We start from the raw sequence: 18,287 nt of genomic DNA on the forward strand, positions 1-18,287 counted from the left end.
CTTGCTAGCTTCCACTTTGCCTGTTCCATATAACAAACATTACATTGCTACCTTCCAGTTTCCTCATAGACGCTAACCTATATGACCTGTGAATCCTTTTGTGTTAAATATGCTACCCAGCTAGCCTATTTTGCTCATGAGTGGAAGTAATTAACCTTTGTCACCAGCTTCCACTTTCTTTATATATCACAAACCTAGCAGCAGGTTGTGTCCTCCCAAATACTGACTGTTGTGAAGGACAGAGAGTTAAAATCTTTAGTGGCCTTGTTGAAAAAAGATTGTATTAGTGACTTGTCAACTGCTGCTGACCCTAAAAACATGCAAGGCCTGAGACCTACACAGTGTTTCCATTGATGTTTCCATTCACAGTTTTCTCTTTATTCTTTTGAAATGCTGAAAAACTGGCACAATAACTTACAATTTTCTTAATAAAAAGTGAATTTCAGTTTACCAGAAGTGCAGTATGCGTAATAATAGTAATTCAGCAGCACCAGTCATTCTGTAAATATATGAAAGCTACACTACAGAGCTACAGTTCAGCCCGGTGATCTCGTGAACTTTCAGTCGACAGTGGAGAAACTCGAATGAAATCCTGCACAAAGACAACCTGTAAGTCACTTTCTTCATCACTAAAGACGATGAAACAGATCAAAGAGAAGGTGAACTGAGCTTTTCGACTTTTAACAGGCAGCGCAGGTACAGTACAGCTTCCCTCCGTCCATGCCACCTCGTCGTAGTACAAAAGGAGGAGAGCTTGACAAGTGAGCATAAGACAGAGAAGATTATGTTGAGTTCATGGGTCACATTTCTTTAATGTGCAAACCCTCCAGAATACCTTTTTATTGCTGTCTGGGAGAAAGCGAAAGCCGAGGTTTAATGCGATAGAATGGAGGTCCTCATTGGTTTTAAAATATGCAAAGCAGTACATGCTAACATTAACCAGTGCCTACATTATTTATCCTCCTGAAAAGTGTTTTATCAGCACTAGGCCTGCTTTACTTTACTTTAAAATATTCAAATTAGAGCAGAACTAAAATATCCACCATGCAAGAAAGCAGGGGCTCTTTAACATTTGATTTTAAAATTAAGCTCACAATTTTCCTATTTTTTGGTTACATGCGGATTGGTTTATTGCAAATTCTGTAGAGCTGCAACTTTGAAAGGAATTGCCGAAGGCTCAGATATCCACAATAATCAATTTTTTTTTCCCCCCTTGTGGCTGAAATGTTGTCAAGTACTTTCGATGGCTTAAATTCTGCCTAAAGTCCAAGGACTCTTGACTGAAGGAGAGCTGAAACTGATAATAATACAATATAGTTGCTAAAAGATTGTTTTTACCAACATAATAGCAGGTATACATGTGAATTTCAAGACAACTAGATGATGCAGTTTCATAATTTTAGCTCCACTTTGAGTAATGTCTTCCAATCCACTTCAAAATGTTTTCGTCTAGTTTGAAAAGATCGTAGTCTGTGAGAAACATCACAAACGAGGTTGCTTTGTGTTCATTTCTCAGTCTTTGGTGGTTGACTCGTTCCCTGATGTGGACTTTATTTACATGGCAGGAGGTTTTAGAGAGAGAGGGAAAAGCTTTTACTGTGGTTTACATTGGCCATGTATCATTGGGCTTACTAAAAACCAAAGAGCTGCTCCTTGCTTTTTAGCACTCAATCTTTTCCCTCGCTCTTTATTCCCTAACACCCATCACAAATTTGGTCTGGTATGTGACTGCTAATTTATCCTTTCAATGTATGATATCCTGTCATCTCCTCATTTGTCCCTGAGTGTTTCTAATCTGAGATAATCCCAGTCAAATCCTTTGATTGTGTGTTTGGACCCGATCCATCTCTAAAGAAGCAATTTAATGGGCTTCATGGCACTTGGTGTAAAGTCATTTATCTAGTGGATTGGATGTGAATGCTTGTTTTAATAAGTGCTCTTCATGAATAGTAGGAGACGTGCCATTTAATTAGGCAGAGTGTAGACCTATCCCATCCCCACAACTTCTCCAAGGTTTTGTGTTTTTTTTTTCTTTCTTTTTTTTTGAAGCAGTGTTTTATTAAAGAAGGTTTGGAGCTCTTCAGATTTCTGTGTGAAGAAATAAACCGTGTGATCTTGTGGTTTTTAAAAGGACTGTGCGATATAAATGATATAAACACTGATAGTGATGGTTGTCTGAAAATTATAAACTTCTGATAACAAGCAGTCATTTCACATAAGCAAAATCATTTTTAATCAAACATATTGCAATTATGTGGGAGCCGACGGCCCACTTCCCAGAAGAGCCACAGTGTACTTCGGTTTAGTCAGTTAAACACAACACAGGCCATTGCTTTGCTGTCAAAACCAGCAAAGTGGGGAGGACGTTTCTGGTAAAAAATCTGATATTTTCTTTGCTGTGTTCTGTTGAGAACACATTTTTGAATAGCAGAATAAAAAAAAAAATCGCAGCATGTAAATGTAGAAAATGTGCAAATACCAGTGTATGAAACATTGAGCCTCATATTAGCGTGAGCTGATCATCACTTTCACAGCAGCAACTCCCATCAGCAGGCGCTAATTAACCTTAATTCCATAAAATAACTTGATGACTGGCAAAAATAAAAATTCGCCCTCTCGCAGGGTTCGTGTGTCTCTGCAGTCTTAAATCTCCCAGAGATTTGTTTTTGGAGGTAGCGTGTGCATTAGCATAAGTGAGAGTCAGAGTGAAAGGAGTCGTGCGGTAGTAATGATCACTGTGTTTTAGGTTTACTGTCTGTTCTCAGGCAGAAACGCTTGTAGGAGAGTGGAAAATATAAGGTGGTAAAGGGACAAATAAATGCCACAAACTGGGGAACTTTCCATCGATGTTTGTTCTCAGACAAAATGCGGAAAGATGTGTGGGGGAAATTCCAGAATCTGTTAGTCATTTCCCAGCAGTGAGTGTTGGTTTGTTGCAACACCGTGTTGTTTTTAGAAAAGCCTCCATAACACACTCCCCCTTCATTATGAAACGATGCCAACTTTCTACTGTTTTGCCCTAAACAAAAAGAAATAAAAGCAATGCATGTGGCTGGAATGAAAAAAAAAAAAAACAACTACCTTTGTGCTGCGTTAGAATTATCAGGTTATCGCCCACAACATCTGTTTTTAGACAGCTGACCGAGACCACAGTGAATTCACCGGAGAGCTTGTTGTTTTGTTTTTTTTCCTCCTCTTTCGGCTTCCTGTTCTGACGTACCCCAGAGCCCGGCTGTGATTGGCTGCTCACTTTCACAACTTCCTGTACAACCGAAAACACAGAGCTATCAGCTGACAGGGAGTGCAGGAGCAGAAAGTGCAGATGTGCAGAAGTGAAAAATCGCTTTGATGCTTAAATTTGTTTCTACATGTTCACGTGTTTACAGCGAGGGAAAGCAGAGGAATGTTACCAGGAAGTGAAGGGAACTACCGGTGTCTGGAAATAATCAGAGGAGGGTGGAAGAAGTTGTCTCTCAGCAAAGAGTGAGTTATGGGCAGTGAGTACCAACCACTGTCTTCTGCTGAGTCGTGCAGAAGTTTGTTTATAGGTACGTACGGTATCACTGATTGTTGTTTTATGAGATACGTGTGCTGCACTGTGGAATTGGCGGATAGTCTTTTTTACTTTGCAGCTTATTTTTGGAAAGGTTCTGCTCTCCAGTACCCAGGTTTTACAATCCTGCGATCACAGTCTGGCTCATAATGAAACTCAGAATGCAGAATCAGAGGGCAGTGTGACGTCGCTGTTTGGCATCACACACAGATGCAAAACAGAAAGTAGAGTCGGGCTGGTTGGTATAGCTGAACAACTTATCACAATTAAATGTTTAGTCTCTGTCAGGATCAAACATTTTTGATGTCAATGACCTATTTTTTTATTTTTATTTTTTTCTAAAGACCAGGATAAAAAACATTTACATCAAAACAATTCAACCATTTATCAGACAGAAGCTCTAAAAAATATTCGAATTTCAATTTTACAACAGTCCATGAACACATCATGTGTAACTTATAGACGAATCTAAGCTTTAAATCGTGTATCATGTTAAAATTATTGATAAGATAAGATAAAATAAGCCTTTATTTATCTCACAGTGGAGAAATTCACATTGTTGTCAGCAGTATTACACATAGAGAGACACACATACTGTACAGAAAAATGTACACATAGATATAAGAAATAGTGCAAACAAGTATAAAAGTACACATGAATGAAAGTACACATGTTCGTTTCACTCAAAAATTTCTCAGAAAAAAAAAAACAGTTTGCACCAAATCCTGTAAATAAAAGTCAACTGCAAGCTGTCTTTACACAGGGGGGATGTAGTATCGAAGCAAATTAGAGCGATTGAGAGAAAAATCAGCCACACTTGACTTAAAAACAGTATGCAGACACACAGTTTTCAAAAAACTTGAAATATCTTTCTAGAGTTAGCATGCAGAATCGGATAAAAAAAAAAAAAAAAGCAAAGTTTGTAAAGGTTGTAAGTCGTAAAATATGTAATGCAAGTGGAGCCCCCATATTTTCCATCTGTAGGAACGCAGCAACTTTCCTGTGGTCCTTAAAATAGTCGCGTGTGATGTGCTGTGTTGTCAGAAAACAAAACCAAATCTAACCTTAAAATTGAACCATTTCATCAAAATCACCTTATTCTACACATGTCATGTTAAAATTTGCCTAAATAAACCATTTACTTTAGGTTCTGTAAAAAAATAAAATAAAAAAATGCTGCAGCTGTGACCAACAGTAGACAAATAAGACAACAAATTTCAAATGCAAATAGGTAAATATCTATCAAGTCCCAATTTTTGTTTGATTTCTGGTTTTGTTCTATTTTTTGTAAACGACATAATGACAGAAATTCATCGTTCTTTTTTCCTTATTTATAATGTATGGCGTCGTATAATTTTTAATGTTTGATTTGTGACTGTTATGTTCTGTTTGTTTGTGGACGTGTGCTGCTGCCTTTCTTGGCCACTCTTGTGAAAGAGGTTTCAATCTCAGTTGGTCTTTTATCTGGTTAAATAAAGGTAAAATAAAATAAAACATACAAACAACACAGAGCATATTTTTGAGTTACGTCTGCATATCGCAGTGAAAAATCAGCTCACAGTGAGTAAAAATGTGACAGAAGCAAAAAAACAACAACCAGACAGCTGCCCAGAGTTCAGAGGTCACATGTTGAAGAGATGTGCAGTGATGGTTTATGGAAGCGGTGCTCTACAGTACTATGTCCATAATGTTTTGTACTGTCTGTTGTCTCTGTTGTAAATTGAATCCCATTGGAGATTACATAAATAACTACAGAAAAGACACGTTTAGTTAGAATTTAGTGAGTAGAAGAGTAAAACAGTAATCCCAGCTTCCATCTAGAGGTGCTCTAGGCCCGCACTTGGAAGTTGTGACGCTGGTGGTGTTAGCTTACAAGTCCCCCAAGCCCCTCCAACCCCCACCCCCCATTGTAGCCAGATGGCTGTCACACAGGCGGTTCCTCGCCCAGACCATGCTGATTTCCCATCATTCATTTGTTAATGAGGTCGTTAGCAATGCAACGGACAATTAAATTAACCCAATCTGGCATTTTCCTCATTTGTTTACTTTGTAGTGCACTATACAGCGTTTCAGACTCCGATGGCACCGCTCGGTTCGGCTGCTTCTGCTAGCACGCCGGCTTCTTTCTTCATGTCATTTCCTTGTTTTGTGGTTCATGTGTGATTCTGAGCAGTGGTGAATTAAAACATCAGTGACACGAGCCTGTAACTAAAGCTGTTTTCAGACAGTCAGTAAACAGAGCTCTTGACAGAGTTGGTGCGGGTACATTCTCCTCTGTGATAGCACCGCCACCCTGTATGGAAATGACGCAGCCCAGAGCTGCTGCTGCTGCTGCTGCACAGAGGAAGTTTTGTTAGCTGTTAAGTCGTGCAGAGAGGGCGACTTCAGCCAGTTAGTTGAGCATCCACCTTCATGAGAAATGCTGCTGAACACTGACACTGCTGACAGTTAATTATTGGAGTCACAGATCACGCAGACGTGTCAGCTCGGCTACGATTGACACGCCGCGTGTTTACATCTCTGTTGTAATGTTGTTTTCTAGTTATTTTCTCAGCAGCAATGCTGTTATTTAGCTCCAGAAGTGCCTCGGGGCTTGCCATAATGATCGTAAAAGCAGCACAGATTCAGGAGAGTGAAATGTTAAAAAGGACTTGTGGGTATAATTGGTGAACCTGCCATCACAGTAAATTTGGAAATCTCTTCGGTCAGGCTATTGAACCACTCAGACTGCCTGTTAGCTACACTGTCATACTCTATAGGTATGTCTCTACATGGCTCTCCATTATTTTCTGCAAACTCTTCAACACATACAAAATTATTTTGACAATGACTGAAAACCAGCTAAATTTGATATATTGTTAGACGAGCAAACAAGAAGGAAGCAAATGTATGAATTTTGACACACCGGAGTATTTGGAGAGCGCCTCACTGCTAATAGTAGTCCAGGTGGTTGGTGTCAGTAACAGGGAGGTGAAGCCAGTGGCAGCCAGACACTACACATTTATCTCAGAATTCCAGAAACCAAAAAAAAAATTAAAAAAAGTTCATGTGGTTTCTCTCTTTCTCAACTTTTCTCAGAGATATTAATGCAGGTAGAGATATGTGCCTGGTCAGTAATAAAATGTGCTTACACAGATTGTGATGGGTTACATTAAGAACTCAGCCTTTGATTAAAAGATTCTTCATCTGAAGATAGATTTTCACCTGAAGCAATGCGGTTCAACGAGAGGCCCAAAAGAGACAGGAGCTTCTGAGGCAGCAGTTCATCCCCCATTCAGGCGAAGCGCGCAGATGACAGCTAGCCCTCGCTGCTGTCTCCCAGTGTTTTTATGGGATGAAACCAGCAGATCTGGCTTCTAGCTACTGTCCAATATTTAGCTTCAAAGCTGCGGCTTGGGAATCATCACTGATGAAGATACTGGCAAAGTTTGCTGCTAAATCAGAAGTGGAAGCACAATGGAGCATAAAACAATAGATGGATCTCGTGGCTAACCCCAGCCTAGGGCCAGGACCACATGTCTGGCAGCCCGCACATGATTTATTCCACTCCACTTTTATGTCCACTCCTAAGTGAACCAGGGTGGATCATTTTCCTGCAGGACGTTAGGCATTGTTTCGGCTGCGAGTTCAAAGCAGTCGTTTGTAAGTTGTGAAGCCAGCAAATGAAGTGTTTTTTGGTAATAATTAGCAGCTCCTGATCCTTCTTTACACCTCGTATCAGGCCAAGCAGCCACACATGTTTTCTACGTCCTGTTTAGATTCTATGAGCTGATGTAAAGAAATGACGAAGTGTCCATTGAGGGCAAATGAAGCTGTGAGGTTTTCTTTAGTTGTTGTCATGTTTACACCTGCTATTTCCGTAAGATAAAAATATATGTTAATGAAAGGTGTAAATGCACACATAATGAAATGCATTGTGATTCTAAAAACATCAGTCCCAGAAAGAAAGGTCATCTAAGGCGGCGTGTCCACCAAAGCGTTTTTTTATGAACTGTTAATTGTTTGCAATTTGAACTCACGTGTTTACTTAATGGAAAAAAAAATACCAGCAGCATGACAAGGTGTTGGCGCTGAATCCTACATGCTCGCTGTTTTGTTTATGGTCACCCAGAGCGGAAAAATGTTGGCTAAAACGCTGTCGGTTTTTCACACAGCTGTCCAATCAGAGTGGAGGAAGGGCTGGACGTGTCCGACACCAACCGACTGTCACGTTCAGCTTGTACAAGCAGAGCAGAAGTAGCAGTAGTGAGCAACAGCAGAGCAACAACGTAGGAGAAGCCAGTGGTGCTGGAGTATCTGTAGCCAGTGACATTCCCAGACTAACACGATGTTTATATGAAAAATCCAATACATGTTTTGTGTTTTCTGTGTTGCTTCTGGCCGATCAAGAACAATCACAGTGACAGTGCAGTCATTTGATAAAGGCCTGTCAATTGAATCATCAGCCACTTCAGATGTACGCCGTTAGGAAAGTATATCGTTTTGTTTTTTTGGTTTCTGGGTATTGAAGATGTCCAGACTGCCTCTGACGGATGACTGGGGCAGCCGATGTGTAGAATTACCTTGTAAAACTGTATTTATTCTGCTTGGGAAGTAGTGAGATTTTTCTGCCATGACTTATGGTAGCTCTGTAGGACAAAAAGTTTGAATTAAAAAAAAAAAAGTCTTAAGTGACAAAAAGAAAAACCATCTGTACCTTGTTCAACACAGTTAGCAAAGGATAAGCTAAACCAGACTGCAGTGGTCAAACGTAATCATTTAAAGAAGACTGAATTTTAATTTATTGCTTTGTCAGTAACGTCAGCGTGCTCCATTTACTTTTAAAGCACACATTCATTTTGCCACAGTCGCACTGGCAACAAAATAAATGTGTTCACGGGAGCCGTACAGTGTGGTGTGTTGAATGCTATAATAGGAAATAAGTAGCAGCGTACGTGGGAGCATATTTGATATGAATCTTAACGCGAATCAGGGATGAGCCTTTGATGCAATGTGAAACCATTCATAACCTCTATCTCCTCCTCTTCTTTTACAGAGACATCAGAGTGCTTTATATGCAGGGATGGTGAACTTAAAGCCAGCGACCCACTGAGGAATTTCTGTGACTGCAAGAATTTACTTGCCCATCACGTGTGTCTATCCACATGGATCCAGAGGGTAAGAAGACTTTCCATGTGGGGAACCTTGATATTTTGAATTTTAGTCCTCATCAGCCATTTGTCAAAAATGGTCGGAAACGTCTGGGTTGGATTTCTACGAGTGAATAAATGCGTTTGCCATGTTAGCATTCCTTATTGAGACAAAACATTGCTGCCTAATGAGCTACCTTTCAAATAGCAATACCAATTAGTTTTAATGAGGGTTGCTAACGATGATAGCACGTCATCGTTATACAGTTGAAACACAGAGGCTAAGACAGTGAGAAGTGCCTCATAATGGACTGGCAGAGATCCAGGAAGCTATCATGCACTCGGCGATGGTCACCTACTGCAGAACGGCTTATTAACATCTGTGCTCCTCTTTTAACCAGCAGTTATATAGTGGTCACTGTTTGTTTGCGTTACACCTCCCAAAAGATACCCTACGCTCTTCGTCGCTGATGAAATGTACGTTTCTGTAGGTGGCATACATTTCTCTCTCTGTGTTCAGTCATGGTGCTTATTGCTGCTCATGATAAATACTCTTCCACCATTAATTCCCAGCAAACTGCTGCCGCTGCCAGGATTGAGTTGCCAGAAAGTATAATTACCACTGTGCACCAAGTATTTTCCCAGAAATAAAAGGTAGAAGCTAAAAAGTGAGTGAAGAGGTGTGTTGATGTGGAAATGTGAATTTAGCAGCTGATTTTCATACATCCGGCTGTAGTCTTTCACGTAAATAATAAACCTTCTCTGTAGTTACTTTGCTTGGACACGTGTAATGATGCACTGTTCATTTTTACATACTGTGACCTCTGTTCATCAGCCTGAACCCCAAAACCCACCAGCAGGTCTGAAAGGCACGCTGTCTTTGAACAATTGCAAAAATGGCACCATTTATCTGTTAAAACCACATTTAGCCATTTAGTCATCAACATGAACCAAGTCTAAGCTTCTGATTGTATTATTTTATCAAAATCAATTTATTCTACTTGCTATAGATATTTGCTTGTGTTGTATCTAGTCTCAGATTTGGATAAAAGTGTCTGCAAAATGAAAATGTAAAAATATGTAACCTTGTTTTTATTTTTATTTCCATACTTGTCCCCTCTTTGTCCTTGATTTTTTGACACATGACTGTGGGATGACCACAAATGGCTTCTTGGTTAAGCCGAGGAACGCAGAATTTTTATTTTTAAACAGAAGTGCAAAAGCTTTATTTTTAGCATTTTTTTAATGAGACATATAGAATAAAATAATTTGGATTAAATAACACTATTGTAGTTGCTGGTTCAAGATAATTAGTTAAAGATATTGTGACCTTTAAACCTGCTGGTGGGTTTTGGTGTTCAAAGGGTTTAACCTCAAATATAAACTAAGATCATTTGGATGAGCGTCAAAGTGACACATTTAAGTGCTTTAAAATCTCTCGATTTCATTTATTTATTATTCATTTCATTTGTTTTTAACAGGCTGTTGTGTAATATCTGTACAGGACCCATAAACAAATCTGTGTTTGAGACTCAAACCCTTTGACTTTCAAAATGTGGGTATTTACCTGCCAGCAAGTGTTGAAGAGACCCGTTGCATGATGGGAAATGTAAGCTCCAGTGTTCTGGGAGCTTGAGCCACTCCAGGGACTTACAGTCAGGATATGTCAGGACTAATTCAGACCATCTGAGTACTGCTTTAAATCGAGAGCCAAAGAGCAGATAAACTGAAAATGAATTTCATCTGTGTCACTTATGCACTTTTGGACAGTGCAGCATCTGTGCTTCTGGTTGCTTCCATTTGAGGCTGCATTTCCAGCGCTATATAATAACATCCAGGCGTAATTCTGTACGCGAACATGTCTGTAAGTCCTACGCTGTACACCAGTCATTATAACGCAAAGAGAAAATGTGTGTCTGCTGTTGAGCCGTCCACTCCTGTGAGCTTTGGGTCTCTTTGGATACTCCACAAGTGGTAGACAACATGCTACAGCAGACCTTTCATCTGCACCACCCAGCTGTCAGAGTGAAGAGCCACTTCCATTAAGTGTGTGTCTTCCCACTATACAATTATATACAGACACACACAGGCTCATGAAGCAGGCGCACACACACACACACACACACACACAGAGCTCGCTCTCAGCTGGGAGTGTGCGCTGACGCTACCAGACGGCTTTAGTTTTTTGTGTGTGTGAGAAGCAGACAGGGAGAGAGAGGGAGCATGCGACCTTTCAGAGTGCTCAGGGTGGGGAGCCCCTTTCCGTTTTTACGGAACAGAAATCAGCAATTGACCTGTCACTTTTGCTCTGATAGCCATCTCTGGAAAGCAGGTCATGCACATATGTCTAAAGTGCCTCTTAACCGCATTTTATGAAGCCAGAAAATGTAATCCAATAATGATTTGACTTGCAAGAGAGAGAGAGAGAGAGAGGCAGCCAGCTGGGAGTGATAGCATGCACCGTTAGCACTCCTAAAAGCAGCTTGGACAAAGGAATAAGGCCAAATTCCACGTTCTTATTTAATTTCAGCCACAACAGAATCACACAGATGTTGTCACTAAAGAGCGGGCATCGAAACACAGCAAAACATGGCTGGCATTCATTTGACTGTTGATACATACTTCAGCATGTTTGCAGCAGCACTGAATGATTATCGTCTGCGCTGAGGCAAACCATACGCTATCTTTTTTTAGACTGCCTCATTTGCCCCCCCTACCCTCTCTTCCTCATTCAGGTTCCCAAAGACAAATAGCATGGCACAAAACTAATTAGTAACCAGGAACTAGTTAGGAGATGCCCTTTGAAAAAACATGTCCTGAGGCAGGATTTAAATATAGGGACAGAGTCAGTGACTGAGTGTGCCTAGGAGATCCCGGCCTGCAGGCGCGGCAGCACTTTGACCCCTGACCCTCATTATAGGGAGTGCATTCCTGGAGGGGTGAAACCCCTCGCAGCACAGAGTACAAGGGCACGGGACGACCGCGGGGCTCGTACTGCACCAGCTGAGCGTGGCCTGGTGTGCGCCTCAGTGCCCGGCCCACCGGCAGCTTGAGAAAATACAGGAGTGGGCACCAGACTTTCTAAAAGACGAATACGGGTTTTCATTTTTATACATCTGGTTTCACTTTGAATGGTGTTCTGCAAAAAAAAAAAAAAAATACTCCTCAGAGTTTGTAATCCCAACCACCAGCAGTGAACCCGAAAAAAAAAAAAAAAAAATACTCCTCAGAGTTTGTAATCCCAACCACCAGCAGTGAACCCCATTGTCGTGAGAAGAAGAAGAAAAAATAAGAAGTGATGCAGAAGAGCTTATTATAGCTTTGATTCAGAGAGAAAGTGTGAAGAGATGAGGAACACACTGAGAAGAGCAGAAGATGACATGTATTAAATATGTTTCTCATATGTAATGAATGTGTTTGTGAGCATGCCTTTCTCCTTTTAATTGCAAGCGGTGTGAATAGTGAGTTAAGCCTCCCCCCTTCTTCACCCTCACCCTCTCTCCCTCTCTCTCTCTCTCTCTCTCATGGGTTGATAATTCTCATCATTGCAAACAGACCTGGTTTACATTCATTAGCCCAACACTCACAGCAATCAGGCCACAGTGCCAGGGGCAATGGTCCTCTTTATAAAATCACATTGCCTAATAGCAGTGTTCTATAATTATATGCCATTAACATCGATCAAAATGTGCTCCTACATGCCGTGCATATTAGCAGAGGATTTGGCAGTTTGTGTTTGTAGAAATGCTTTCCTTGTTATTAGCATCTTCAGTAAGTTAGTGCCAGCTCCAAGACTGTTGCCAACGTGTTATTTTAGTTTCACGTTTCCGTCACGTGAAGCGGTACATCGAGTGTGTGCATTAAAAACCCCCGGTTGAGTGTGTGTGTGTGTGGAACTATCAATTACTGTGGCTGCAGCGGCCCCGAGGTGCAAAACACAACATCTAACAGCAAAACAACCACATCGGTGTTGTGTGTTGTCTAATTATTTGTGTATTTTAAATGTTTGATTTTCTGTTTTGTTGTTTTTGTGTGTGAAATATTGTTTATTGTTGTTGTTGGCTTTTAAAATTGAGGGTTTTTTTTCCTTTTGTTCTTTTTTAAGTTATGTTTTCTGTATAATTTATTTGTCCATTTTGATGTTTTTTTTTTGGTGAAAGATTAAAATAATGAAATAAATAAACACATTTAGTCAAATTCTGTTGATTTTTGTTTTCTGCTTTGTTGTGTTTTGTAGCTTTAGTTGTTGTCTTTGTTGTGTTTTCTTTTTGTGCCTGTTGAAAGTGTTGTTTATTGTTTCTCTAAATGCTGTTTCTTGTATTTTTATTGTTTATGTCTTGTTGTTTTGTAAAATCATGCTGTATTTTGTTGACTTTTTGATGTGATTTATCTTTGAAATGCCGCCATCGTGTGTTGTTTTGGTAAACACTGGTTCTATATTGTTGTTTTTTTGTTTAATATTTAGTTTTGTGAGATGATGTTGTTTGTTTATTTCTTTGTGTTTTGTAAAATATTGTTTTGTGTTTTTTGCAGTGCTTTATGTTCGGACTGATTATATCATTTGTTGTTTCTTTGTTTCTGTTATTTCTGAAACGCTGTGTTTTGTGAAATATGTTTTCGGTTTTGTTGTCGCTGTGGGTTTTGTTTTTGTTTTTTTTCTGAAGATGTTGTCGTGCTTTGCTCTTCGAGGTCAGCGTACGATACAGGCTTTTAGCAATTCAATTAAATTAGCGTCATTATGTACAATGCACCTTTGGGTTAAACGTACTCTAACATTTCCCAAACAAACGTAATTAGTTTATCGATCAAAACACAAAAGAAATGATTTGTCACTTGGCCGTGAGTCCGGCTTCAGAGCTGCTGTTTTGATGGCGCACTGTCACTAAATTACTTGTAAATATTGTTTCTTTACAGGGATGTGGGAGTGAGGACAGGCTGCGATGCATCATCTGCAAGGCCAAGGTAAGCATATTGACGCGCGTGTTTTGAGGATTCAATGAGATACTTGATGATGTCTCATTCTTTAAATCTTACTGTGTGAAATGTAGGTAGCGAGCGTTTAAACAAACACCATTTAAGCCATTAAACAGTGTCTGCATCTCACAAACAGATTTAAACAGAGCAGATCCATAATACTAATGAGCAATCAGATCTTTGTTTTGCTCTGTGATTTAGCTGATTTGCCAGCAGTTGTGTTGCTTATGAGCTGTAAGCTGTCTTTTATTCCTTATTATTGCAGCAGAGCACTCGCTGCACAAAAGGAGGGTGAAACATTACAATATTTGGCAAAGGATACAAGCCATGTAATGACAAAATCTGTATTCATTTCATGAGCAGAAATTAATCATGCTTTCCCGTGTTACATTCCTAATGCAAATTTCCCGTCAACACGTTGTGTCTTGTGTTTGCGCGTTTGTTCGTATGAAATGGTGGAGCTGATGTGTCATCACAGATGGGGTTGCATGCTGGATAAGGTGGCCGCATTACTAACCATCTCAGATTAGGAAGTATGCTGTTGATGTGTTGTATGTATTCATGCTTGTGCCGTGGGTCAAAGCATCACAAGCTGCCCGCTCAGTGTTTTATTCATTGTTTGCTGTCTGCTCCTGAGTGTATGTATGGGAGGGGTGGGTGGGAGGGAGGGGGCAGATCCACTCCACGGGAGAAAATGTCACAGTAACTTTGACGACGACCTTTCAGGAGTTTTAAGATATTTTAAACATGAAATCATGGCCACACACTCGCACAGATTCACACTCTAATGAAACATTTAGTCTGCAGGGAAGTCTCCAGTGACTGTTGTTATTCATCCAGGAATGTGTGTTCGTTTCCACTTGGGGTCAAATAACAACTGGTCTTCAGCATGATGTTGGAGACTGCATATCTGCCAAAAGAGGGGGTGACTATGTTTCTGAGGTCCAAATAGACCCAGTGTTGAACCCTCCTATTTTTTTTTTGTTTAGCAGAATACAAACCATAATAACGCTGTAGGAAATGTGCCTACTGCTCCGTTCTACAAAAGAGGATACGACCGTTTTTGAACAATGCCTTCTAAGCTTCTGCTCTCTGGGCGGGTTTTTCCCATGGCAACAGTTGACTGATATTTGAGCACCGACTTTATATAAAGATTGACAACATGCCACCACTTTCCCCCGCTGTGTAAAGGTGCAGCCAAAGTATAAAAATAGGCGCTGCCATCTTGCGCTGGAGAGATAATTTGCAGCTAGAGTGTAGGTAGTATTGATCAGGGGTTTGGAGACATGGTGTGGTGGACCTGCCTCCTCTGTAATCTTGACTCTCTTGGACTACATAAATTATTTTCTATTGGACCAGGGTGATAAAACAACAGCCAATAGATGCTTCATTCATAGCAAAAAGAAAATTGTTTGATATAATGCGTGATAGTTTCACTTACACACAAAACGAACAGTTCGATTGAGTGAAGCCAACCCCAGGCCATGAGAGTTCATCACATGTTGACATGAAGCTCCTTCGTCCTCCTTCCCTCTCCCTGTGTTTCCACGCTGGTCTTTCGAGGTGGGGACCGGTTGTGGCCCAAGTGAGATCAGTCTTAAATATCCGCCACCACCTCCTCCAATGGACTCACCATTAGGGTGCGTGGAGGCCGGTGTGGGGTCTCCGTCTGGTGGTATCTGATCCAGTCGGGCCACTTGGACCTTTAACCTCATGTGTTGTGGTCATTCCTTTATCTTTGTTTAGTTTATGTGTGTTGCTCATTCTTGTGTTCACTTGCTAAATAGGCTAAAATGGTTAATTTTAATGTATGGTGGTTAAATTCAGATTAAACCTTTTCTCCTGATCTTTATTAATAACAGGTCATTAAAATTAAATGTTCTAATTTTATAGCAAAAAAACTATTTCTGTTTTAATTTACCATCAAAGTATCCTACATGATAATCCTGCATGAAAAACTCTGCACTGAACCCAAACTAATACATCCCATATTAATTCTGCGCTGTGGCTGCTGTATAAAATGAGGCCCCCCGTTATATATGAAGAGAAGTTGTGGAAACACCACCACGAGCTGTCACACCAACCTGCACACTCTCACCTGAGCGGAATAATGGAAGCCGGTGTTGTTTAAATGGAGGCCATTCTCGCTGTTTTTCCCTGACAGTATTTGGCTGCAGGCAAACACATTTTTTCGGCACTAAACCACCTCTGCTCGTCTTTTAGCTACGAGGGGACATTTCTTGCACTTTAGCAGCATCTCCAACTGACTGTTGCTGCACTTGTCTTGGCCCATTGTACCTATGGCATCGTCATCAATTATTAATGCAGAGCAGTAAGTGTCTGAGAGACATCCCACTGAGAGACCAAACAGCCATGAACAGGGGTTAGTGGCAGGCAGCGGTGAATGCTGCGAGTGGCAGCTGTGCTATTTGGAGAGGGATTGTTGGGAAGCTTCTACTGTATATTGATATGAACTCTGCTACAGTAAGTTAATGCACCACTATAATAACATTTTAATGTCTGCAGTGGCACAGCCATTTAATATTTGTCCACAGAGAGATGTATATGTAGATCAGCAACGACTGTAATGATAGTGATAATCATTTGCACTGCTATCACTCTGTAATGCATTACTGCAATCACCCTTGGTTAACATTAAGAGGCTTTAGCCATTAAGACTTTGAGCAAGCCGTGCTCATCATAGTCTCCGATTCAATGTGCCAGCCATTTCATTTTCTGTCTTTTCTCTTTTCTTTTTTTTTTTTTAAAGCGTTGAAGCTGCTTTTTCTTGTATGTTGTTTTCCCTTTTTGCAATGGGGTCTCAAATGTGGGCCATTTGTATGAGTTATGCTAATTTGTTGGGGCAATGAATGCATTAATTTCATTAGCACATGGCCTCAAAGCAATAATTACCAGAGTAGGTGTGTCAGAAGCAATCATGTTAAAATTTGCCAGTTAATTATTAAGATTTTGTTCTGAGGGACCTGGATTTGACATGAGTCGCCGAGGGAAAAAAAAAAAAGAGAGGAGAAAGTTAATGCATTCCAGTGGCCAAGGCTAGGTGCTTGTTGTTGAGCACAGTGGGGGTGGCTGCAGCATTGTGGGCCTACTGGCACGATTTTTGCATGTTGACAGCTCACATTCTGGACTAATTACTACAAATAGCAGAGGGCTAGCTGGTGCTCGGTCAATCCAGGAGGGTGTAATTATAAAAGAAAAGGAGTTCCAGAGCCGCCTAATGGCCTCTGCTCCCTCTGATTGGAGTCCGGCGGAGAAGACATTGGTGGGGAGTTGTGAAGGAGGAGGAGATTCACAGTTTTACGTCTTCGGTCCTGAATGGAGGTCAGGAGGAAAGACTGTCTTAATGAAAAGTAATGGATGTGCTTTTCCATTTCCTGTCAGGGAATTTAACCTCACCAGAGTGGGGCAGCTTCACTTTGACGGTAGTTTTTTTTGTAGATTTATTTTTCTTGACGGGACAAAAAGCTTTATTATTGTAAATAATTCCATCAGTTGGATTAGTTAGCATCCAAACCGTATATGCTAGTAAAAGCAAATGACAAGTTCTGCTAATGCATAAGTCAGTAGGGTCAGGGTTATACGAACTTTGTGCTGATTGGTTCAGCAAACGTTGGCAGTGATTTTAATTCATTGCGTGAGTAAAGTAGAGCACGCTGATCTTGTTCATTACTTGAATATGATAATGTGTGTTTGAAATATGTGGCAAATTATATGTTGCTTAAACATATGAGCACCCCGGGCAGCTGTTGATTCAAGCAGAAATGGACTCAACCAGAGCACCAAAAACAAAGATGCAGAGCTCGTCAACTAGCTAGCTTCACGTCTCTAAGGACTTCTCTGTATTTTATTTTCCGTGGCAACCACTGCAAAATACATGTTGACAAGGACTGGACCGTTTAGAAAAGTGGTTTTGTCCTCTGCAGAAGTCATCTGTGCGTGGAACAAACACTGGATTCTCTGTAGTTATGAAGTTATTGTGAACGCTCTCTGAGGCTACGATGCTGTTTTAAACCAACACACTGCAAAGTTACTGTTTAAAGGTGGCAAAGGGACGTTGACTCAGTAGATTTTAAAATGTTTTTATAAACCCATAGGTGGTGGATTATCACAAAAAAGGAGGCGTGAAAACCCTTCTTTATGCGAGCTCCGTGCTGTCAATCACAGACACAGGGAGAGTCTTCTTCCTGAAGGGGGCGGGACAACAACAGCTCAGCTCAGTTTTGAGGTCGAGACACTTTGTGGTATTTTGAGCCCAAAAAACATGAAATAGACATTCTGGAGACATGTGAGACTTTCATTATTTTGCTGAACAGCAGCACAATATGGGACCTTTACAATACTGGAGTGCTTTTAACACAAAGCATTGTTGTCAAAGCAGGTTGCAGAGAACTCCTCCACCTATTTAAATGCACTAGTTAGTGTTTTATACCACGGAACAGAAGGAATTCCTGTCTAGTGATAGTACTTTGGACAAAGGAGAACAAAAAGATGACTTGTGTATGAATAAATACATTTTAAAATATATAATTAAATTAAAATATTTGAAAATAAAAAATGTTATTTTTCATTTCTACATGTATTTTATTTCAGTATTTTTACATGTTTATTTG

General features: G+C 40.4%; 1 protein-coding gene across 1 annotated transcript in view; it reads left to right on the plus strand.

Moving 5' to 3' along the window:
- Positions 1-3,287: 3,287 nt before the first annotated feature.
- Positions 3,288-18,287, plus strand: part of LOC103369405 (uncharacterized) — an 85,747-nt gene continuing 70,747 nt past the window's right edge. Inside the window, exons 1-3 of the mRNA XM_008298113.1 lie at positions 3,288-3,548; positions 8,589-8,710; positions 13,597-13,644. Coding sequence (XP_008296335.1) covers positions 3,491-3,548; positions 8,589-8,710; positions 13,597-13,644 — 228 coding nt within the window. The 5' untranslated portion in view covers positions 3,288-3,490. The remainder of the gene's footprint in view (positions 3,549-8,588; positions 8,711-13,596; positions 13,645-18,287) is intronic.

This window comes from Stegastes partitus, unplaced genomic scaffold (genome assembly GCF_000690725.1).
Source record: "Stegastes partitus isolate 25-593 unplaced genomic scaffold, Stegastes_partitus-1.0.2 Scaffold1283, whole genome shotgun sequence".
NCBI lineage: Eukaryota > Metazoa > Chordata > Actinopteri > Pomacentridae > Stegastes > Stegastes partitus.